The sequence below is a fragment of the Barbatula barbatula genome (genome assembly GCF_947034865.1).
Source record: "Barbatula barbatula genome assembly, chromosome: 13".
Lineage (NCBI taxonomy): Eukaryota > Metazoa > Chordata > Actinopteri > Cypriniformes > Nemacheilidae > Barbatula > Barbatula barbatula.
Window position 1 is genome coordinate 21,963,051 of NC_136776.1, and position 22,579 is coordinate 21,985,629.

The 22,579-nt window shown below is 37.5% G+C and overlaps 4 protein-coding genes across 6 annotated transcripts; all 4 read right to left on the reverse strand.

Moving 5' to 3' along the window:
- Positions 1-4,894: 4,894 nt before the first annotated feature.
- Positions 4,895-8,194, reverse strand: LOC306903143 (uncharacterized protein). The gene is made up of 9 exons (XM_079472092.1): positions 8,056-8,194; positions 7,799-7,868; positions 7,664-7,710; positions 7,319-7,580; positions 6,889-7,203; positions 6,416-6,703; positions 6,121-6,231; positions 5,648-5,698; positions 4,895-5,544 (listed from the first exon to the last, which is right to left on the reverse strand). Exons 2-9 carry the CDS (start codon positions 7,845-7,847, stop codon positions 5,426-5,428), a joined length of 1,242 nt encoding a protein of 413 aa, XP_079328218.1. The 5' UTR covers positions 7,848-7,868; positions 8,056-8,194; the 3' UTR covers positions 4,895-5,425.
- A 756-nt stretch (positions 8,195-8,950) lies between these two features.
- LOC306903152 (uncharacterized protein) lies at positions 8,951-11,173 on the reverse strand. The gene is made up of 6 exons (XM_079472115.1): positions 11,065-11,173; positions 10,345-10,406; positions 10,181-10,230; positions 9,824-10,103; positions 9,443-9,745; positions 8,951-9,356 (listed from the first exon to the last, which is right to left on the reverse strand). Exons 2-6 carry the CDS (start codon positions 10,388-10,390, stop codon positions 9,247-9,249), a joined length of 789 nt encoding a protein of 262 aa, XP_079328241.1. The 5' UTR covers positions 10,391-10,406; positions 11,065-11,173; the 3' UTR covers positions 8,951-9,246.
- Positions 11,174-13,192: 2,019 nt separating this feature from the next.
- LOC306903159 (uncharacterized protein) lies at positions 13,193-15,910 on the reverse strand. The gene is made up of 5 exons (XM_079472127.1): positions 15,869-15,910; positions 15,096-15,753; positions 13,757-14,089; positions 13,586-13,651; positions 13,193-13,504 (listed from the first exon to the last, which is right to left on the reverse strand). The coding sequence occupies exons 3-5, from the start codon at positions 14,043-14,045 to the stop codon at positions 13,440-13,442; spliced, it is 420 nt and encodes a 139-aa protein (XP_079328253.1). The 5' UTR covers positions 14,046-14,089; positions 15,096-15,753; positions 15,869-15,910; the 3' UTR covers positions 13,193-13,439.
- A 2,543-nt stretch (positions 15,911-18,453) lies between these two features.
- LOC306903150 (SLAM family member 5-like) lies at positions 18,454-22,476 on the reverse strand. 3 transcript variants are annotated; one of them, XM_079472113.1, is made up of 5 exons: positions 21,200-21,490; positions 20,595-20,924; positions 20,187-20,489; positions 19,844-19,964; positions 18,454-19,482 (listed from the first exon to the last, which is right to left on the reverse strand). In XM_079472113.1, the coding sequence occupies exons 2-5, from the start codon at positions 20,884-20,886 to the stop codon at positions 19,434-19,436; spliced, it is 765 nt and encodes a 254-aa protein (XP_079328239.1). In that variant the 5' UTR covers positions 20,887-20,924; positions 21,200-21,490; the 3' UTR covers positions 18,454-19,433. The 3 variants fall into 3 exon arrangements, with proteins under 3 accessions (XP_079328239.1, XP_079328238.1, XP_079328237.1); XM_079472112.1 differs by lacking the exon at positions 21,200-21,490 and adding an exon at positions 22,283-22,476 and having other exon boundaries at positions 18,796-19,482; XM_079472111.1 differs by lacking the exons at positions 18,454-19,482; positions 21,200-21,490 and adding an exon at positions 22,283-22,461 and having other exon boundaries at positions 19,663-19,964.
- Between the last annotated feature and the right edge of the window lie 103 nt (positions 22,477-22,579).

Sequence of the window (22,579 nt, forward strand, 5' to 3'; positions counted from 1 at the left end):
AAGATCAGTGTGTAGAGTGACAGATTCTCCCTCCATCACTGACACTGACTTCTCTTGATCTCCATCAACACCAAACACACCTGAAACACAAGTCAGAACGGTTGTGATTATAAGTTCATGATTTACACATTATGTGATGGTTTTTCTATAAGAGGAATGAAAGTCAAACAGGATTGAAATGACACGAGAGTGACAAAGCAAAGACAGAGTTTTCATTTTAGGTGAACTATCATTTTAAATCAATTATTTTACTAAATCAATTTGTTTTCAACATTATAATAAGTGAGTAAATACATATCACTCGATAAAAGGACAAACAGAGATGATGTTTCTCGTATGAAACATACACTTACCATTCACGATCAATAAGAAGAGACCAAATGAAGTTTTTATGTCAATATTATTCCTCGACATTCTCACCAAAACATAAACAGCCTAAACTTCACGTCAAAACACAAATCCTCATCAATGTTGTCCTGAAGAAAATAAACTATTTAATAAACGTGACGTAAATATGTGCTAGCGCTGCGTTATAAGACCTGAAAGACGTTTGGTTTTTCATCAGTAGATCATATCACCATATCTCAATAGTCCCGCCCACAGTTATTTGCATAGATAAGCCTCTTTTTATTTATTAAAATAGTGTAAGAGTTTTAGAAATGTCATCAAATATAATAAACCCACTGTAAAATCATACAGGGCTGGATATGGGGAGATTGAAGGAGGACTCGAGTCCACGGAAGCCTAATTCATATTTGCCTGCATATACTGTAATATACTGTAAGCCTGATGTCTGTAACGTGTTATTTGAAGTGATAAACGCTTTCTTTTACATCCTAACCATGAGTGCGGTTACTAGCTGTTCTCTGAATGTAAAGCCCCTTCCTCTTATTTTCCCCTGTACTACAACAACCAACACAAACCGAGGGCCACGATCTGATACCATCAGAGATCACCGTGATGCGTTTAAGTTACAAGCAGAAAACATGCACGAATATACAGTGGTCTGATTATTTTGGCAGCACAAAAAGATCTTAATCTTCTGTGCACTACATTTTTATATTTGTAAATGTGGTTTGCAGGTTCTTTGAGGCACCTGCACATAGATGAGTTTCTACAGAACTAGATTAAAAAAGTGGAAAGTAGAACTTCTACACCAAATCTTGATATGGAGTCATTATTGTTGTCTATTATTCAAATGCATAATCTTAAAGCATACAAAAGCCATAATCTTAATCAGGTCATGATGGACAAAGACGCTCTGAATCAAGATACAAATCTTCTGTAGCACAACATAAAAGACAAAACCAAATTCAGTATTTGTTTTCAAGTCTATTTTATCCATCACATCAACCGCACAGTCAGCGATGTGCATGACATTATATAATGGTGAAAAAATACTGCTAAGTAAACTAATAAAAGTACTACATAAAATAACCCATATAATCCCATAAAATAATTCTCCCATTTTATGTTCTGTGACTTGTTGTTACAAGCACTACATACAAACACTGTGATTATAAGTTGAACAACAATGAATCAAAATCTTGATACTGATAATGTGTATTACGTTAGTGTAAGATTGTATGGATCTTGGCATTAGATCTTCTTGCTAAATATTTTCCTTTTGTAATATGAGGTGTGCTTGTTGTAAAAGTCGTACCTTGAGTTGACTTCAAATACTTCACTTTACTAAACAGCCAAAACTAAAATCTTTGAAAACATTATATTTAAGATTTAAATACTAAAGAACAACACAAATTAAATAATCAACTGACCTAAAAGTGATTTGAATTTGAGCAGTTTCAGCGCCATGAGCTGCGACATTTAATTGTTGATAATTGACAAAATCATTTTAAAAACATTTGAAAAATGAATTTGGTTTATATTAATAAACGAATCAACAAGAGCAGAGGTTAAAAATAATATAGGGCCCTTTTATGACATCTCTTTTATTTATTTGTTAACAGACTTTACAGACAACAGTGTTTTGTGCTGTTCTTTCATGTGTTGATGTAAAACACAAGCTAATGGTCTGCTTGCGTTCAGGGGAAATGTTTCTGCATTGCTTGACAAGAAACGGGCTTCACCATTATGCAGACGTGACAAGTGGAGATCAGAAAGCAAGAGCTCGCTCTTTAGTGTTTTAATGACGTCAATGACGTCATCGTTGTTATAAATAAAGCTGGGGAACAGTCCTCTGTATACATTTCAGTCCATGTAAAGTACATCTTCCTCTTCTTTTTGGACCACTGGGATAAATAAAACGCAACACTTCTCAATAAATTCACAAGAATTCTTCTCTATAATTCACATAAGAGCATAATGTAAAAGCATAACTTTATCATTTTCTTGCCCTGAGGAAAAACTCACACTTTTGTCTATCAGTCTGTAAATCTAATAATTTTGTGTAGTAGGTTGTGAACTACAAATATTAATATCTTGTCAAGAGCGAACCAGCAGAAACTGAAGAATTATGATATAAACTCACCACTGACAGTAACATTGAATTGCACGAATGTTTCTCTGTTACTGATGATCTGTAGTTTATAAAGTCCAGCGTGTGATGTACTGATGTTTGTGATGGTGAGAGATCCAGTCTGATTGTCCAGCCATAGTGTCCAGTTCCCAAATATCTTCCTACTGTCAAACATATCAATGTATTTCTTAGATAATCCAGCTATAAGAGTCTCTTGAGGTCCAAACCTCCACAGTATCAGATCCTCTGTCTGTATGTGAGTAAGATCAGTGTGTAGAGTCACAGATTCTCCCTCCATCACTGACACTGACTTCACTTCATCTCCATCAACACCAAACACACCTGAAACACAAGTCAGAACGGTTGTGATTATAAGTTCATGATTTAAATATTATGTGATGGTTTTTCTATAAGAGGAATGAAAATCAAACAGGATTGAAATGACACGAGAGTGACAAAGCAAAGACAGAGTTTTCATTTTAGGTGAACTATCATTTTAAATCAATTATTTTACTAAATCAATTTGTTTTCAACATTATAATGAGTGAATAAATACATATCACTCGATAAAAGGACAAACAGAGATGATGTTTCTCGTATGAAATATACACTTACCATTCACGATCAATAAGAAGAGACCAAATGAAGTTTTTCTGTCAATATTATTCCTCGACATTCTCACCAAAACATAAACAGCCTAAACTTCACGTCAAAACACAAATCCTCATCAATGTTGTCCTGAAGAAAATAAACTATTTAATAAACGTGACGTAAATATGTGCTAGCGCTGCGTTATAAGACCTGAAAGACGTTTGGTTTTTCATCAGTAGATCATATCACCATATCTCAATAGTCCCGCCCACAGTTATTTGCATAGATAAGCCTCTTTTTATTTATTAAAATAGTGTAAGAGTTTTAGAAATGTCATCAAATATAATAAACCCACTGTAAAATCATACAGGGCTGGATATGGGGAGATTGAAGGAGGACTCGAGTCCACGAAAGCCTAATTCATATTTGCCTGCATATACTGTAATATACTGTAAGCCTGATGTCTGTAACGTGTTATTTGAAGTGATAAACGCTTTCTTTTACATCCTAACCAAGAGTGCGGTTACTAGCTGTTCTCTGAACGTAAAGCCCCTTCCTCTTATTTTCCCCTGTACTACAACAACCAACACAAACCGAGGGCCACGATCTGATACCATCAGAGATCACTGTGATGCGTTTAAGTTACAAGCAGAAAACATGCACGAATATACAGTGGTCTGATTATTCTTGAATTGGAGTCATTATTGTTGTCTATTATTATTATTATCTTTATTCAAAAACATACAAAAGCCATAAACTTAATCAGGTCATGATGGACGAAGCCGCTCTGAATCAAGATACAAATCTTCTGTAGCACAACATAGAAGACTAAACCAAATTCAGTATTTGTTTTCAAGTCTATTTTATCCATCACATCAACCGCACAGTCAGCGATGTGCATGACATTTCATAATGGTGAAAAAAAACTGCTGAGGAAACTAATAAAAGTACTACGTGAAATAAAAAAGCTGGTAAAGCTTTTCTCTTAAAACAGGGTTTCAAGGAGCCATTGAGTCTGATTTAACAATGATTAACAATGAACAGGTTTGGAAATGGGAAGGTAAATGATTCAGACAGATCAACCCATCACATCCCTTTGCTGGCGAAGTGGTCTTGTTATGACTTGAATTTGTGAACTGTGCTGTTGTATAAACACAGTTTCGAAACAATCGACTCAATTGATTCAGAATAGAGATCGGTTCAGTTTCTCCCATCTTATGTTCCTTGACTTGTTGTTACAAGCACTACATACAAACACTGTGATAATAAATTGAACAACAATGAATCAAAATCTTGATACTGATAATGTGTATTACGTTAGTGTAAAATTGTATGGATCTTGGCATTAGATCTTCTTGCTAAATATTTTCCTTTTGTAATATTAGGTGTGCTTGTTGTAAAAGTCGGGAAATGTTAGGACATAAATATATGGAGTGAAATTGTACCTTTAGTTGACTTCAAATTTTTCTCTTTACTAAACAGACAAAACTAAAATCTTTGAAAACAATATATTTAAGATTTAAATACTAAAGAACAACACAAATGAAATAATCAACTGACCTAAAGACATTTGAATTTGAGCAGCGTCGGCGCCACGAGCGGGCACTAGGGGGCACAGCCGGGGCACTAGGGGGACACAGCCCGGGCACTTCAGTCACTGTGCCCCCTCACTTTAAAATTATAATAGACAAAATCATTTTAAAAACATTTGGAAAATGAATTTGGTTTATATTAATATTAATTGGGTCAGTTGTGGCCTGGATAAAAGCGTCTGCCAAATGAATAAATGTAAATGTAAATGTAATAAACGAATCGACAAGATAAAAAAAATATATAGTGCCCTTTTATGACATCTATTTTATTTATTTGTTAACAGACTTTACAGACAACAGTGTCTTGTGCTGTTCTTTCATGTGTTGATGTAAAACACAAGCTAATGGTCTGCTTGCGTTCAGGGGAAATGTTTCTGCATTGCTTGACAAAAAACGGGCTTCACCATTATGCAGACGTGACAAGTAGCGATCAGAAAGCAAGAGCTCGCTCTTTAGTGTTTTAATGACGCCATTGTTTTATTAAACATAGAAGCCCCCTCACTTTGTGAACCCTGGCGCCAATTTGATGTAGAAAATAAAAGCAGTTGAAAACCACAACAATCCCATAATACAGGAAGTGCTTCAGAAATTCATTTAAATATTTCAACAACCTTCACACTCGTCTTCACTCCAGTCTGTAGTTTCAAATAGAAATAGTCATTTCTAACATTATCACTGTAATGTTTTGACTTAAAAAATTAAATATTTGAACAAAACCTTCATCAGAAACAAAGATTTCTCCGTGATGTTTACAGTAAGTGAATTATGTAACAGGACAGCAGATCATCTGATTTGAGGAAATGAACCTCTGTGATGATGGATTGAGAATCAGACGTGTCCCCTCATGAGTTGTGCTGTCTGGGCGGTCCTCACCAGATGGCCCTGTTAAATAAACATTTCCTTTCAAAGTCGTGATGATGCCATTTGACAACTAATGCAACGGTTTACATGGTAGAGATGTAGTATGACGTAAAGCGTATGTCACCATTGTCTTGTGCTGGAGCATCATTGGCCGTATCTTGATCTCCGCTGACATCTGTAGACACACAGAACAATGCAAAAAAACAGATAGACAGACGTACGGTTAGTATACATCAAAGTTAGAGAACAATTTATGAACACTTGATTTTCTTCTAAAATATTGTAATCTTCATTGTTAAAAATCTCAAGGTATTGTAGTTTTGTCTAAAGATATTATTTTGTAAACACTGTTCTGCCAGCCTGGTGTAGACACAACGATGATTCCTTTGCATTCTTCACAATGAAGATTACATTACTTCAAGTGTTCATAAATGGTTCTCTGATTTTGATCTCCACTGCATATGTGAAATAGCCACCGCTGTCTTTTGCAGGAGCATGATTGAGGAAATGATAAAATAATACAAAGTACAAAAATACAAACACATGAAAAGACCAAACGGTGTCCCCACAACACTTGTTGAGGTCTATGATACTTGCCCTCTTGACTCCGTCTCTTCCTTTTTTGACAAATCCTGTATGTCCAAACTCCCAGAAGTACAGCAACAGCAACAACACAAGCAAAAACATAAAAAACTGTCCAGCTGTGATCTGTAATGAACAAACATGAAGCATTTATTATTAGACTGACTCCTGAAATACTGAATTCTATCAGAGAGTAAACAGCTGCATGAATCAGATACGGGACGAGAGCATCCTCCCCGTGACTAGGAAGTTTGATGTCAGCCATACGAGATCAGCTTTAGTAAATAAACAAGATCAGCTGTTGTCATACCTGTGCATAAATCCTTGATGTTGAGCAGTTTAGTTTTGTTGGTGAATGAATTGTTCGCCACACATTTGTATGTGCTTGTATCCTGATTTTCCACCTCCAGAGGAAGAGAGATGTCGGTGCTGTTCAGCTCAAGCACAGTGAAGCTGGAGATCGAACAGTTTCCTTTGTACCACGAGAGAGTCACTTGTGTCACATTCATAGCTGAACACGTCACGTCGCATTTTGACATGTTTGACGTTGAAGAACTTTGTGAAGAGTTTCTGGTGATGACAGGAGCGGGAAGATATGCTGGAGAACATCAAATAAAATAGCTTAGTGTGCACAGACGTCAAAATAGTCAAACAAATACGAAGATTTATGTGGAATAAAAGTATTTTATTGTGCATTTCAATGAATATCTATCAAAATTGCAGTTGGTTTGTGTTCTCACTTTGCAACCAAACTCTTCATACATGTCTTTTGTTTTTACTTACGGTCGACAGTAACCCTATACTTCTCGCATTCCACTTCCTGGTAACTCTTTGAGATTTTTAGCTTGAAGTGTCCTGAGTGAATTGTTCTGATGTTGCTTATGGTGAGAGATCCAGTGTTACTGTCCAGCTTCAGTCTTTTACCGAATCTCCCATCTTCACTGTCATAATATGTTTCTTTATTGTTGTAGAGTTCAGCAATGACAGTGTTTTCTTCATAAAACCACTCTACGACATCGTATTTCTCATGTTTCGTAAAGTTAGCGGGTAAAGTTATAGAGTTCCCCTCAAAATCTTCCACTTTTGTTGCGTTTGCACCTGAAAAAATGCATGATAACATAGAAATGTGTGACTTAAGAAACTAAAAGTGGCGTTAAAATGAAAACGTCAGACAGTAAATGATGGCACAGATCAGATGACACATCTGTCCTACCTAGACATGTCTGACACAGACGGTGAACGTTGAGATGTGTCATCCGGTCGCCGCCTGGACTGGACAGCACACATCTGTAGTTGTTTTGATCCTGATAATCCACCTCGAGATATAGTCTGGTGTTGAAATCAGAAATCGTGATGCTGGAGAGTGAGACGCTTCCGTTGAGCCACGAGAGCCGAGCTTGTGCCACACTCGACACCAGACACACAGCCACGCATTTTGATCCTCTTTGCGGATAATGCTGGAAGATTGTAGGGATCTGAAACCCATGAGAGAATTATTAAAACGCTGAAGAAGTACATTGTGACATTGTAAATTAGATTATCCGAGTTTCAGTTTTACTTCGGGCACATAAGTGTCGTCTGTCTTCCCTCCGTCACAAGACACACCTGGAACACAAACAGAAATGATGGGAAACATCAGGAACAACTGGCTTAAACCCATAAAAGGAAGATTGAAAGTAAACGTAACGTTTACCACAAAAGAGCTTTAGAAGAAAAGGCAGAATAAAGAAAGTACGAGCCATATTCTTCAAATCCTTCTTCACCTGAAAAACAAAAGTGTTTGAAAGTATACATTTATTTTATACGTTTGGGTCACTCGGTAAAGTCCATTGATATAAAAAAATAGTCAAGTTTCTGTAAAGATTTCATTATTAATACACACATCTGAGGCAGGCGACTATAAAGGAGATTTACCGGTACACACACAATATGCTCAACATTTGACCCCACCTGTGTCCTGCAGAGGGTCCGGTTCACCGTCAGTGTGGAAGACTAGAACACTAGTCTAGTCTACTTCATAACATCATTTAGCTGTTTTCTGAAATGAGACGTGACTCGGTTAAAGGCATCTACCCGTTATTCTGAAGACAAAAGGAAAACCAAAACTATTGCCCTAAAGGTTCCTGTTGGTAGACTCGTCTCGTGATTTGTCTTTTGCCAGCTGATCTTTAGCTTCTGTCATATATGCATTTTGTTAGTCTTCCAAGTTCAATGTTGAATTGTTTTTTTATAGCGAAAATAAGCTACTGGGAAACTATAATGCTATTTATTAAATTATATAGTTCCGTTGAAGTAGCTCTACTTATATTTTTAATAGCTATATATAAAAAGCGTCAACTTTATGTAGTAGGCCTATTCAATATATTGTAATAGTGTCATATATTAAAATAATATATCTAATAGATTCTATACGAATATATAAATTACTTAAAGGAGTAGTTTACCTTAAAAATGGTCCCTATTGACTTTCCATAGTACGAATAAAAACGATGCTCAAGTCAATGGGGACCATTTTTGGGTGAACTAATCCTTTAATATATTGACATAGATTTTAAATAAATGTTATAACCTTTATCACCTGCATTGACTGGATCAGCCGACATTGATCACCGAACGAATGTAATTGTACTTACAACTAAAGACCAGAAGGTGGCGACATACTCAGACAGTGAGTTCAATAACTGAACACAGTATTAAAGGACAGATGTGATATTATCAATGTTTGTCATTCGAAACGTGTTGGTTGAAAAGGATCTCTAAAAACATTTCCTTCCAAAGTTTGGATTTGGAAAAAAGGAACTTGAATTTGACCAAGAGGTCCAAAATACTGAACAAAAACATCACTAGACGAAATTGATTCATTTATTCTTCATTTCTTTAGTTTTTGATGTGATTTTTCATTTGTATCAAAGATCAAACCAGATATACATAGCAAACAACATTATTATTTATACATACATCATTTACATTGAATAGAATTAAATGCATTGTTATGATAATCTAGTTTCTGTTATATCTAAAGGCTCAAAGATGGTGCATATTCTGATAATAAAACTAGAAACACAGACAAAGAATATCTTCTGGTACTTTTCTGCAAAAGCTTCATATCTGATGCGGGTGATATTTGTGCTTTTGCCCGGCTCACTCCCTCCTGCTGCGGTAGTAGCGAACAGCAGCAAAAACAATTACCACGATGACAAAAAGACCAGAAACTCCGATTATAAGAGAAAGGTGTGATTGCTGGCTGTGTTCTGTAATGAAGAGATGAAAAAGAGTAATGAGTTTATCTCAAATACATACATATACTCTTATGAACATTAATGTAACTCATACCCACCATATACAGTCACATTATAACTCTGACATTCTCTACGTTCTCGATTAGTGACCAGTAGTTTATACCGTCCAGAATGGATTTCACTGATATTGCTGATGGTGAGAGATACAGTCTGAGTGTCCAGATGCAGTCTGTTACCGAATCTACCATCATCACAGTGATGGTACGTGGTCACGTTCTCCAAATATTCAGCCACGAGAGCGCTTCTATAAAACCACATGATGTCATCTCCGTCCTGAAGTTCACGGCTGGTGGATAACTTGACGGACTCCCCTTCCTTCACCGACATCGATGTTTCTCTACCTGTTTCAGAAAACATCAAGACCTCATAAATCACACTGAAGACAAAACGTCAGAGAGTTTTATGAAGAGCTGTCTCACCTGGACATGACTGACAGAGAAGTGTAACGTTGAGATGTGTCGTCTGGTCGCCGCCTGGACTGGACAGCACACAGGTGTAGTTGTTTTGATCCTGATGATCCACCTCGAGATAAAGTCTGGTGTTGAAATCAGAAATCATGAGGCTGTAGAGCGAAACGCTTCCGTTGTACCAGGAGAGATGAGATCGGGCCATGCTCGGCACTGAACACGCCACGAGGCATTTCGGTCTTGTACCTGCGGTGCATGGTGGATAATCTCTCGTGATGTTAGGAGCTGGAATCTGCATGAGAAAATAAGTTAAAGAACTTTATAAAACACACACGCGATCTGAACTTTGCAGTCTCTAATCTGTATTACGTCAGGTACACGGGTGTCTTCCGATGTCCTTCCTCCATCACAAGAAACGTCTGGAACACAGAATTGTTCAGGCTAAAATTTCATGAATTTTGTAGTGAAACAAACCATCATTATGTTGAATCAATTACATTTTGTGTTAAAATGCAAAAGTTGAAAATAATTACCGGAAAGGAGAATTAGTTGAAAAGGCAAAATAAACAGAATAAACATTTTAGTCCTTCTTCATCTGGAACAGAGGACAAAGCAACAAAAATTGCAATGCAATATTTTTTAGTTTAGTTTAACGTTTATTAATGATTTACCACATATAGAAAATAAATGTTTTGTATTTTTGTATTTGCATTTTGGAATCAAGCTCCAAAACAGTTTTAATATGAAGTGTGTCAGATGTCTCATTGCTAGGAGTTAAATTAAATGTAATTTTCTGTCAAATCTCTTTCAATGCGTTTATATTATATGTTTTAGTAATAAAATAAAACTTCATTTAGAAGCAAAACGTATCATTTAAAGTGAGTCCGTAAAAGTAGGAATGTAAAAATATTGAACTGCACAAGAGAAACCGAAAGAAAAATGCTTATGAACCTTTCTACATAAACCAGAATTGTCCATTTTGGCAACTTACAACAAAAAATAAAATATAAAAAAACTTACTGTCCAAACATACACGCAAAATGGATATAAATTGAAAGGTTGAAAAAATTACTGTCCTGTATATAATAAAAATGCTATTGAACATTTCATCCCACCTAAGGATGTCAGCTCTTAAAGTGTGAATGCAATAAGATCTTTAGCTTGAAGGAGATTGAAATAATGAAAGACGATGATATGACAGAGAAATGAAGGTCTGAAAAGGTCTACGGTCTTCTGTTGGTGCTCATACTTACATTAATGGTGTCAAGATTGATCTAAATCCGTCTTCACAAGGATTCAAAACAAAACTAAAAGTGCAGAATAAGTATGTGTCTGTGTTCTTGACTCTTGTGATGTTGCTGTGGGTTAGTAGCTTCCTGTCTGGTGTTTTGACTTTTATCGACAAAGCATTCGTCTTCGGTCAGTTTCAGTATTTTAAAGGGATTAAAACACAACACCACTACGATTCACAAATACTGTCAGAGATCTTTTTTCTCCCTCTTTTCTGTAAAAATCACACTGTGAAACCATAACCCATAAACAAAGAATGACCAATATAGACACCACAGCACATCTCTGTATGAGTCATAAAACAGAGCCGGATCTGTGTCACAGTGCGTACAGCCTCATACATTTCATATACTATACTAAATATAATGTTGGTAACCGAACAACGAGACTTATTCACTTCTATTGTAATTACACGAAACCAATGCAAGTCAATGGGTATAGGCTTGGCTTTCCTGTAGCTCATTGGTTATCGCATGGCACTAGCAACGCCAAGGTCAAGGTTTTGATCCCAGGATTGCACATACTACCATACAAATGTATAGTATAATGCAATGTGTCATCGTTCTGCCTCCTCATGTCTTCAAGTGGTAGGATCATGACAGGGCCACATGTTTTGTGTGGAGAGAAACATATTATTGTCAGTCACATTGAGACTCTCCGGTCTCGTCTTTGACCCCGACCCTCTCGTTTCCCCGTTAGCTTCCCATCTGTGTCTCATTCACCACAGCTGCCCATTGTTATCTCCTTTGTTAGTCTCCCTAGTTAATGCCCAAATGTCTATTGTCTTGTGCTCGTTCGTTGTACTGGTTTCCTTGTTCGTGTGCAACCTACCTTGTTCCTGCCCAACCTACCTTGTTCATGCCGTACATTGTGTCGTGTCGTGAGGTGTCATGTCATGTTGTGCCGTTTCTTGCCATGCCATACCATACATTGTTTCGTGTCGTGCAATACATTGTGTCGTGTCATGCAATACATTGTGTCGTGCCAAACATTGTGTCGTGCTGTGCCGTACATTGTGTCGTGCCGTCTCGTGCCGAACATTGTGTTGTGTCGTGCCATACATTGTGTCGTGCTGTGCCGTACATTGTGTCGTGCCGTGTCGTGCCGTGTCGTGCCGAACATTGTGTCGTGCCGTACATTGTGTCGTGCCGTGTCGTGCCGAACATTGTGTCGTGCTGTGCCGTACATTGTGTCGTGCCGTGTCGTGCAGAACATTGTGTTGTGCCGTACATTGTGTCGTGCCGTGTCGTGCCGAACATTGTGTCGTGCTGTGCCGTACATTGTGTCGTGCCGTGCCGTGTCGTGCCGAACATTGTGTCGTGCCGTGCCGTACATTGTGTCGTGCCGAACATTGTGTTGTGCCGTGCCGTACCTTGTGTCGTGTCGTGCCGAACATTGTGTCGTGCCGTGCATTGTGTTGTGCCATGTCATGCTAAACATTGTGTCATGCCGTACATTGTGTCGTGTTGTGCCGTGTCGTGTGGTGCCTAACATTGTGTCGTGCCGTGTACAACATTGTGTCGTGTCTTGTCCTGCCGTACATTGTGTCGTGCCGTGCATTGTGTCGTGCCGTGCATTGGGTCGTGCCGTGTCGTGCCGAACATAGTGTCGTGCCGTTCCGTACATTGTGTCGTGCCGTACATTGTGTCGTGTTGTGCCGTGTCGTGTGGTGCCGAACATTGTATCGTGCCGTGTCCAACATTGTGTCGTGTCTTGTCGTGCCGTACGTTGTGTCGTGCCGTGCCCTACATTGTGTCGTGTCGTACATTGTGTCGTGTCGTACATTGTGTCGTGTCGTACATTGTGTCGTGCCGTGCCGTACATTGTGTTGTGTTTTCAGTTGGTGTTTTCCCCATCGTGTGTGTTTGTTTTGTGTCTGTAATGAAGTCTTTGTGTTCCCACCTCCTTCTGCTGCCTGCAATTGAGTTCAACACCCCCCCCCCGGCCGTGACAGCTCCTAACAGCAATGTAAGTCGCTTTGGATAAAAGCATCTGCCCAATATGTAAATGTCTTTGGTTCTGTAGAAGAAAGTCATACATGTGTGAAATGACATGAGGTTGAATAAATGATCACAGAATATTCAATTTTTTGGGTGAACTATCACTTTATTGCACTACGTTCATTTTATACACTCACAAACATAATGCCCAATGGATCATGAGATGGACGGTCTTTTATGTGAATGTTTTAAATGAATACTACTTAATAATGTTAATGTATATATGTGCTTAGTAAAAATATTGAAAACAAGTTTTTTTTTCTGTTTGGAATCTTTTCGCCGGTTGTTTTTTTTGTTCAGAGCACCTGCTTCTCTTACACTCGTTCCAGAAACTGCATTCACAGCATGACCAACAGCACCAGGCCTAGTATAAGTGCAGCGGCGTCCAAAGATCGGCTCAGATCTGAAATAAAAAAACGGAATACTGGATCTGCCAATCTTATGCCATGACAAAAACACACAAGCCAAGATACGCAATCATTACCTGAACACGACCCACGGATCTCAGTGATGTTGAGATGCTGTGTGTGCTTCATGACAATTTGAGACTCTGCAGATGACAGGAAAAGGAAGAAGAGATGAAAAGATTTTAAAAAACACTTTCCCACTCGATATTAGTAACTTTGAAATAGATATATATATATAATTTACCTACCATAGACAGTAACATTGAATTTATTGTATGAACACGTTCCTGTGTGTCTGCTGATCTGTAGTTTATAAAGTCCAGAGTCTGTGATGGTGATGTTTGTGATGGTGAGAGATCCAGTCTGACTGTCCAGCTTCAGTCTGTCTCCAAATATATTGTCACTTTCAAAAAATGTAATCTTTTCCTTATGGATTTCAGCTATATGAGTCCCTCGATTAACACTCTGCCACAGTATCTGATCATCTGTCTGTATGTGAGTAAGATTAGTGTGTAAAGTGACAGATTCTCCCTCCATCACTGACACTGACTTCACTTCATCTCCATCAACACCAAACACACCTGAAACATAAAAAAAATATGTATGTAGTAAATAAACAGGTTTTAAAAAAAAAGAATCGTGACGTCAAAACACGCGTTCAGTCCAAAGCTGCATGCTTAAGTGTGTGTGCTGTATCATATTGAGTGGATATATTTGTACGTCGATTTCAGGAAATAGTTTACTGTCATTTAGTGTTAAGAGTAATCGCATTATATTGTACTATACGTGCTGAAGACGACTGCACTTAATTCACACCAAAGAAGATTAACTCTAAACTCACCTGCATTTCCTGTAGCAAGTGCATACAAATAGAGAAACATTGCGTAGCGAGTCATATTTCTATATGTATAGATATAGATATATATTTAGATCCGATATAGCTTTATCAAATCCACATGATGAAGAAGCACCTAGAACGTGGCGCCGCCATGATAAGTCAGCTGACTTGTGTTTTGCACTACCGGTGACCGGATAAGGACAATGAAGGTCTAAAGCCAAGGTGGCATAAAAGTTTTAGGCATTATCATTAAAGTGATAGTTCACCTAAAAATGAAACTTCTTTCATCATTTACTCACCTTCTTGTCTTTACAAACCTGTATGACTGTTCTGCAAAACACAAACGTTGGTAATGTTGGTAACCAAAAACAGTTGGTCAACATTACATTCTTCAAAATATCTTCTTTTGTGTTTTGCTGGTTTGAAATGTCGAGAGGAAATAATGCCAGAATTTCAGTTTTTGGGTGAACTATCCCTTCAAAACATTTTTTTTTATTTAAAAGCCAGGGCTCAGTCTTAGCTAAATTAGGACATTTAAATGTACAAACTTTACAAACATGCCTTACAAAAAACATTACTTGTGTGCATCTTGAGACAAAATAATGGTATTCAAATCACAAATCACATGTGACGTGGTGAGTGAAAAGCTTGGGAGACATTGCAGAATACAATTGACACATTTAACAAGTAACATACACATTTATAATACACGCTTGACAATGAACATTATACACATTTACAAAAAATACATTATGGTTAAAGTGCTTGGTGAATGGTATTGAGAGGTGAGAAAAAGCTGTCCTTCAGTCGTGCGTGTTTGGATACGGCGTAACCGTCTGCTTATTATTCTCCAGGCTTTCCGCATGCACCGCCTGGTGGTAGATGTCCTAGTGTGGTTGAAAATTCGCACTATCTTCATGCATTTTAAGAGATGCCAGTGCAAGCTGTTTTCACTTTAGAAAGTTCTCACATTTATTCTAGGACTAGTTTTAAAACCTGTATGGGAAACCACCCCTAAAATTTAGAAGCTTCAAATTGTATCATGTTTTATAAAGACGTGTAACTCATTGACATTAAACACATTAAAGAGCTACAGTAATATGTGATCTAACCCTTTGCCATCCCTTTAGTAATAATCATATTCTTTTTGGCAGATTGATTACCGTTAATATTATCATAGTTTTACTTACAATACCACCCATTTAGAAATACTACATGTAGTAAATTGCAGTATAGTACCACTACCAATATCAATAAAATAATACAGCAATATTTTTGTGTGCGATACATTACGTCATTAGGTGCATTAAGGAATAAGCCTCGGGAAATCTGTGCAGATCACGTAAATATTCATTAATGAAACAGATGAACAATATTCAGAAATGTTGCCAAAAACGAATCCAAATCCTGCAGAAATAAAGAATACAAACATGTGAGTAATCCAATGTAAAAATACAGAAGACGTGTGTGTAAACAGCCATACCTTGGGAAAACAAGCAAACTTATTGGACCTTTTACTTACTTTGTGGCTGATGTTCGTCTCCCTGAAACGGTCTCTCTCATCTCTACTCACAAATATTATTAAGCCTATATAGAGATACATGATGTGTCAGGTGACGGCTGACAGGGGGCGGGGTAGATCCTGCAACTTAGTGGGTCGGGGAGAAGTAAAAGAATGTAAACAAATACAACCCCCTCCCTCGACATTTCAGTAGAATTAGCTTCCTTTAATGAAAACCTTGTTTATGGCACAATGGAAAAAAGGCTGACCCAAACACTTTAATCATTTATCAGATTAAAGTATTTAACCTTGAACCAACTTGCTCTTAGAAGAAACATCACATAAGCATTTACTTTATTGACTGGATGAAATGACCGGCCTGGGAGAGAGGTGGGCAAATCACACTTTGCAGATCCCCAAAGTCTCAATCACTCATTTGCCAGATAATATGCTTAGAATATACATCACATAAACGTTTACTTTATCTCTCTCTAATTTGCAAAACACAAAGGTCTTTCACAGCATGTACCCTATTAGAAAATCAGCCAGCAAATGTTTTTTGGTTAAAGTGTGAGGGGAACTAGAACACTGTAGGAAGTGGGGACATAGACTCCTACAAACAGCCATAAAACATCAATGTCATTAAGATTGACATGCCATAAAAGAACCATCTGACTGACAGGTTGACAGATGTTAAAAACTGTGTCACTACCCTTGTTGGATTCACCACAGAAAGCTTGTAATAAAGGTTTGTAGTTTGCCCTCATTAAGCCCTGGCTGAAAGCCAATCAGCAAAAGTTTCCACCATATGTCTATTGTTTCCATTATCCACCTCTGATGATCCTTCGCAATTCTAGACAAGTCGGCATCTGTGTACTTCATCATATACAGTGATCTAACTTGAGGAAACCTTCCAACCTCCCATGAGAATTTAGACTCTGTAAGCCCAGCCCATCATTGATGCTTAGTTGTCTGCTTACAGGAAAGCTCTTGAGGGTTTTTAAATGCCTTAAGCGTCATCATGTCCGATTGGAATTTCCTATCGCATGCACTTCTGTAACATTAATGCATCAATGCGTTCGTCCTCTTTTCTTTCATATTGATAGTACCTTCTCTAACATCCTGAACGTCCCGTAGTATGTCAGAGGATCAACTTTTCAAAAACTTGTTTAATATCACATTGGGCGTCGTCTCGTCTTCACGTGTAAACATACTCTAGGTGTCTCCAAGTGTTTGATAGCGTCATGAGATACTGTACAATAACACCCACTTACTCCTTTTAGTCCTCCAGTGGAACTTAATCCTAATTTCTAAAGTATAAAAAAACGTTATCTAATTTAAATCGGTTAGTCTTATTTCAAGCATCATTTTGTCTCCCGGCTACTGCATTAGCTTTAGGTATCTGACTCGCGGTTGAGCATATTATCTCACATGTGGGTTAGTACTTACAGGCATGAGTTATTTTAAGCACATTAACTCTATCCCCGCCAGCATTTTTCCACAGACCACAGAACGACGAAACAAACATACACCGAGTATTTACTTGCATCCGTATATGTTGTACTTTTTATGTGTCGGAATTCGTCAGATTGTACAGTCATATCATGTACCACGGCATCTGTATGTTTTTTCATATACAGTGGTCTAACTTGTGATGTGGGCCTTCTGACCAGGAGAATTTACACCATGTACTCCCAGCCCAAAGTTGAAGCTTAGTTTTCCACTTCCCGGAAGGGTTTTAAAATGCCTAATGCGTCTAATGGAATATCATATTACATTCTTTGCTGTAACCGTTAATTCATATATGCAGTTGTTCTCTTTTCTTCATACGGATAGACTTCCTCTAACATCCTGAACGTCCTGTATTATGTCGGAGGACCTTATCTATAATTAATGAGCTATGATTATAAAAGCACTCAGATCTAAAGTCTACCAGACATGGTGCACTTTCCTACATTTTTTCTGACCTCTCACCTGCTTAACTGACCTGTCCAACTTTTCACCAACAAACCACATCCTGCAAGACCATCAGCTCACACGAACTAAAACAGACCCATGTCTCTTAAAGTGATCGATAGTTCACCCCAACATGAAAACAAAATAAGATATTTCGAAGAATGCTGGTGACCAGAAAACTCTGGTCCCCATTGATTCCTATTGTATGGACACAAAACCATTGGGGTGCAGGGTTGTTTTGTTACCAACAGTCTTCAAAATGTCCTCTTTTGTGTTCTGTAGAAGAAATAAAGTCATACGGTTTGAAATGTCAAGAGGGAGAGTAAATAATGGACGAACTCAAAGACAAAACCCAAAACTAAAGACCTGCAAAATATTGACAGTATTTGTACTTTAACTTTCACAAAACATCTCAAATGTATTGATTTATGTTTGAGATACAAACATTAAAGCGAGACAAAGTATCAGATCTAGTATCCTGCAGGTATTGCTCTCTGTAAACTTTATTTTTATGGATAATCGCGCCATCTAGAGGCATGTCTATTCTGATCATATACAGGGGAGGCTGGTTGGTTCATATCTTTAACGTCCACTTTCACATTCACAACTGGTCCCAACTAATAGAAAGGGTGTCATGTTTGAATGTTGTTGAAAATGTTATCAAAGGATATCATATATGGCCTCAAAATACTACATATTGCATGGGATACAGTGAATTCAGATAAACAGAACACAACGGTATGGAATCGTTTTTTAAGAGCATTGCAGAACTAGTAAAATAGTTCCTGTATGTTTTAGTCAACTATGTCTGACATCTTGGGGTCACACCACTTTGGCATAAAGCATTCAGAAAAGTTCACACAAGAATTTAAAGAGTCTCACTTGTGGGATGTGCCGAATATTTTCATTTCTTGTTAAGGAACATGAGCTTGGCATTGTTTGTGTTCTTCCGGTCTGAAGTTACAATACAGTAAAGGGTTTGAAAGAAATGACTGACAAAACCAAAAACTCAGTTAGTGGAATTTATTTGTGTGTGTTGAGTTTCAAAGACAAAGCCACAAAAAAGTGACACATGTTAAAAAAGGAACCTTAGGATTTGAGCAAGGAATGCAAATGTGGATTGCAATGTAAATTACGCTTCAAAGATTTAGCAATGGTCTACATTTTAGTTTCATTCATCTCTTATAATAAACAAATCAATTTTCCAAGATGACACAAAATGTAACACTTGATATCTGGCAGCCCATAGAATATGTAGCCTATATATTGATTAATAACTACGTAAATATGAATAAATATCTTAAAAGTTTATAAAAGATGAAACGAAGCAGGTTAGAAATTACCAGATGTCATTTTATAAAATACATTTGGCCATTTGGCTGTTAGTAACATGGTCTTATATTATGAAGATGCATGATATGAAAATGAAACTAAATGAGTTCACATTTATAACAACGCTGTTAAATGAATTTGTTGTTTTAACCTCTTAAGTTTAAGATGAAGTGGCTGCCTTTAAATTAACCACATTTTATGTTTCTCGACTGCATCCCACTTCAAAGAATAAACACAATCATTATTTCCTTTAAAGGTCATGTACATGGACTGATCCCAGGAAGAATGTTTTTTGACATCATTCAATGGTATGAAAAAAGATGTTTGTCTGTGTGTATTCTCTTCTCCTGCAGGTTAAAGATCACATGAAGTTTAGAATCTTAAAATGTTATAAAAAACTACATTTTTAAGACTAATGCCGCGGTCACACTTGACTTATCCCTCCTTTGACTTCCATTAATACGCATGCGAATCCGACAGACCGGAAACGCAGGCGCGTCCAACGATATTTTGCATTTCAGTGCGTAGCTAAGTTCAAGTTTGGCGAACTCTGCAAATTCGCATCATGGGAGTGCTTGAGACCAATAGTTGATAAAAACGTCATATCGTGACCTCTCGGTACAGAAATTTGAAAAGCGGAGTCCGTACGATCTTCACATGCTCAAAGTCAAGTCTGACCGCGGCTTTAGATTTCGTGTAAATACTTGCCTCCTCTTTTTCATTTCATCTTTGTAGTGGTAGTAATACACACCTGAGGCTATACCTAAGATTATTAATAGCCATGCAGCAACAATAACTGCACCAAATATCAGCAATGAATGCTGGAGTTCTGTGCACATAGATGAGAGAAAAAGCAATAGGTTTATTGTAATATAATGCAATTATAATAGAATCTAACAAAAGAAAAAATCCATCTACTCTTAATGAAGCTACTGTTTCATTTCAGATGACTGTAATGTTGTAAAAAAAGATTTTTTTATGTTGGTTATGAAAAACATACATCAACCCAACAAGCAGGTCAATAAAAATAATTGTTCTTTTGCTACCCTACCTGGAGACGGCTGACAGAGTTCAGTGATGTCCAGATGTTGTGTGAGGTTTGTGATGGGATTGTTGACCACACATCTGTATGTGTTTGTATCCTGATATTCCACCTCCAGAGGAAGAGAGAGTCTGATGTCGAGATCAGACACACTGATGCTGGACAATAAACTGTTTCCTTTGTACCAGGAGAGACTCACACGTGTCACATTCATCACTGAACACAACAACACACATGTTGACGCTGAAGATCTTTCTGATGATGAAGAACATTGAGAAGAGTCTCTGATGATGACAGGAACAGACAGACGAGCTGGAAAACCGAAGAAAAACAAGTCAAGTAAAACCTCTGAATGGAAAACTTTCAGAATTCAGTAAACACATTTATGTCAAGTTAAGTTGTATTGTGTAAACGCACCGTAGACAGTAACACTTAATAATTTCTCGTATGAGGTTTCTTTGCTGCTGTGGATAGTTAGTTTATAAAGTCCAGAGTTTCTGATACTCATGTTTGTGATCATGAGAGAACCAGTTTCATTGTCCACCTGTAGTTTATCTCTGAAGTTTAGGGGATCATGAATAGACGTCAAATTGTCCCGTATATTGAATTCAGCTAGAAGCGATTCTTTAGGTTCAAATATCCACTTTATCAAATCATATGTCTGTATGTGAGTAAGACCAGTGTGTAAAGAGACAGATTCTCCCTCCATCACTGACCTCCCTTCATCTGTACCAACACCAAACACACCTGAAACAAAGAGTGATACAAATGATATGTATTAGATATGGTGAGATGGATTATTAATGGCTTTCATACAATTCAATTCTGTGTTATGTCACAATGTTTAAAAAACGCATTACACAATAAACAGTCATCAAACAACATCCGTGTTAGTTTGGATCATTGAGAACCACACAGACAATAGGGAATCTGTCTCTGCGCATATGCAGAATTGATCTTTTAGAAGAAACTTACTATAGAAACTTAAAATGTTTTGAATCAGACATGTTAACCGCTCTTACCTTTATTCAATTAAAATAATCTCTCTCAACAGGTATTGTTAGCATTGTGCAACAAGCACTTCTCCTTTTGTTGATTCACTCTGACGTACAACTTCATTGAAATCCCTAAATGGAAATGTGATTGCGTATTTCTATGGCAAGCCAACTTATCTTAAATTGTCCCGTTACTCGTCGCAATTGCATTATTGAAATCTAATGAAATTAGAGAGCTCTGTAATTCAATTCCCACTAGATTTTCCAGTCTAGTGCACAGAATCAAGACAGACCCACGTGTTTTGTGTGGAGAGAAACATATTATTGTCAATCAGGACATAATATGCGTCATTGGCCCCGCCCATCTCGTTCCTAGTATTGTGTCTCATTAACCACACCTGCCCATTGTTATCTCCTTTATAAGTCTGCCTATTTAATGCCCTCTTGTCTATTGTCTTGTGCTCGTTCTTTGTACTTGCTTCCATCGTGGGTGTCTGTTTTGTTGTGTACATATTAAAGACTTGTTAACCCGTTCACCGCTGCCTGCCATTGGGTTCTTCCACCACGTTCATGACAGAAAGCTATCTGATCATGATCTTTACTAGTAGCAATTGAATTATAGGGCTCTCGAATTGAATTCCTTCTAGTAAAAATGCGATCACGACGAGTAATGCTTGTGACAATTTAAGATAATTCGGCTTGCCATACAATTCCTTCATAAAAAAGCTTTCGATTCGCTCTCCCACTTTGCCTATGCAAACGCCTGCATGCGCAGTTTCGAGTCAAATACACACATTACATTTTAAAATAAAACTAACATGAAAATATAAACTCTGTATAATGAGGCTTGTGGTGCAGCTGTTGAGGTCGTGCATCTTCATTTTTCTTTCAGAACCCCTGAGAACACAATAATGATATTTGCTCCATCAACCGAGTCTCCCATAAGCCCTATACAACGTTTGCCTATATACTGGAAACCTGGAAGTTTGGTGCGACTTTGATGAATTGTTACGCGGAACTTTGCGCCATTTAATGAATAACAATCCAGTTGTGAAGCATCTTTCAACAGTTCATAAAAAGTGAACGATTTTCAAATATATTTAGACTTACCGCACGCGATCGGGATACACAGGCAAAGGAAAGCAAACATTTCAGATGTCAAATTGAAAGCGTTGAGAGTTCACTTATCGCCACATGAAATGAAACAAGATATGGCCCTAAACATAGCGTAACGTTATAAGAGAAAATAAAACTGAAAGTGCTTCCATGCTTGGGGATGCTTCCGACTCACACACTGCGGAAATGCGTATTATTGTTTGCATGAATATAAACAAAATATTTTCTGATTTATTTACTGTTGACTGCTTATCTGAAATCCCCACATGTTCATGGCTATGCCAGTCAGGT

What these genes read in the sequence shown, in the direction of transcription:
- LOC306903143 (XM_079472092.1), bottom strand. Translation starts at nt 7,847, where the DNA reads ATGGCTCGTACTTTCTTTATTCTGCCTTTTCTTCTAAAGCTCTTTTGT. An exon ending in ACGACACTTATGTGCCCGAA is followed by an intron (nt 7,581 to 7,663) that starts GTAAAACTGAAA and finishes CATGGGTTTCAG; the next exon opens with ATCCCTACAATCTTCCAGCA. An exon ending in TCTGTGTCAGACATGTCTAG is followed by an intron (nt 7,204 to 7,318) that starts GTAGGACAGATG and finishes GCATTTTTTCAG; the next exon opens with GTGCAAACGCAACAAAAGTG.
- LOC306903152 (XM_079472115.1), bottom strand. Translation starts at nt 10,390, where the DNA reads ATGTTTATTCTGTTTATTTTGCCTTTTCAACTAATTCTCCTTTCCG. An exon ending in TCAACTAATTCTCCTTTCCG is followed by an intron (nt 10,231 to 10,344) that starts GTAATTATTTTC and finishes TCTGTGTTCCAG; the next exon opens with ACGTTTCTTGTGATGGAGGA. An exon ending in AAGACACCCGTGTACCTGAC is followed by an intron (nt 10,104 to 10,180) that starts GTAATACAGATT and finishes TTTCTCATGCAG; the next exon opens with ATTCCAGCTCCTAACATCAC.
- LOC306903159 (XM_079472127.1), bottom strand. Translation starts at nt 14,045, where the DNA reads ATGGAGGGAGAATCTGTCACTTTACACACTAATCTTACTCACATACAG. An exon ending in ATTCAATGTTACTGTCTATG is followed by an intron (nt 13,652 to 13,756) that starts GTAGGTAAATTA and finishes TGTCATCTGCAG; the next exon opens with AGTCTCAAATTGTCATGAAG. An exon ending in GATCCGTGGGTCGTGTTCAG is followed by an intron (nt 13,505 to 13,585) that starts GTAATGATTGCG and finishes TTTTTATTTCAG; the next exon opens with ATCTGAGCCGATCTTTGGAC.
- LOC306903150 (XM_079472111.1), bottom strand. Translation starts at nt 22,322, where the DNA reads ATGTTTGCTTTCCTTTGCCTGTGTATCCCGATCGCGTGCG. An exon ending in GTGTATCCCGATCGCGTGCG is followed by an intron (nt 20,925 to 22,282) that starts GTAAGTCTAAAT and finishes TCTTTGTTTCAG; the next exon opens with GTGTGTTTGGTGTTGGTACA. An exon ending in ATTAAGTGTTACTGTCTACG is followed by an intron (nt 20,490 to 20,594) that starts GTGCGTTTACAC and finishes TCGGTTTTCCAG; the next exon opens with CTCGTCTGTCTGTTCCTGTC.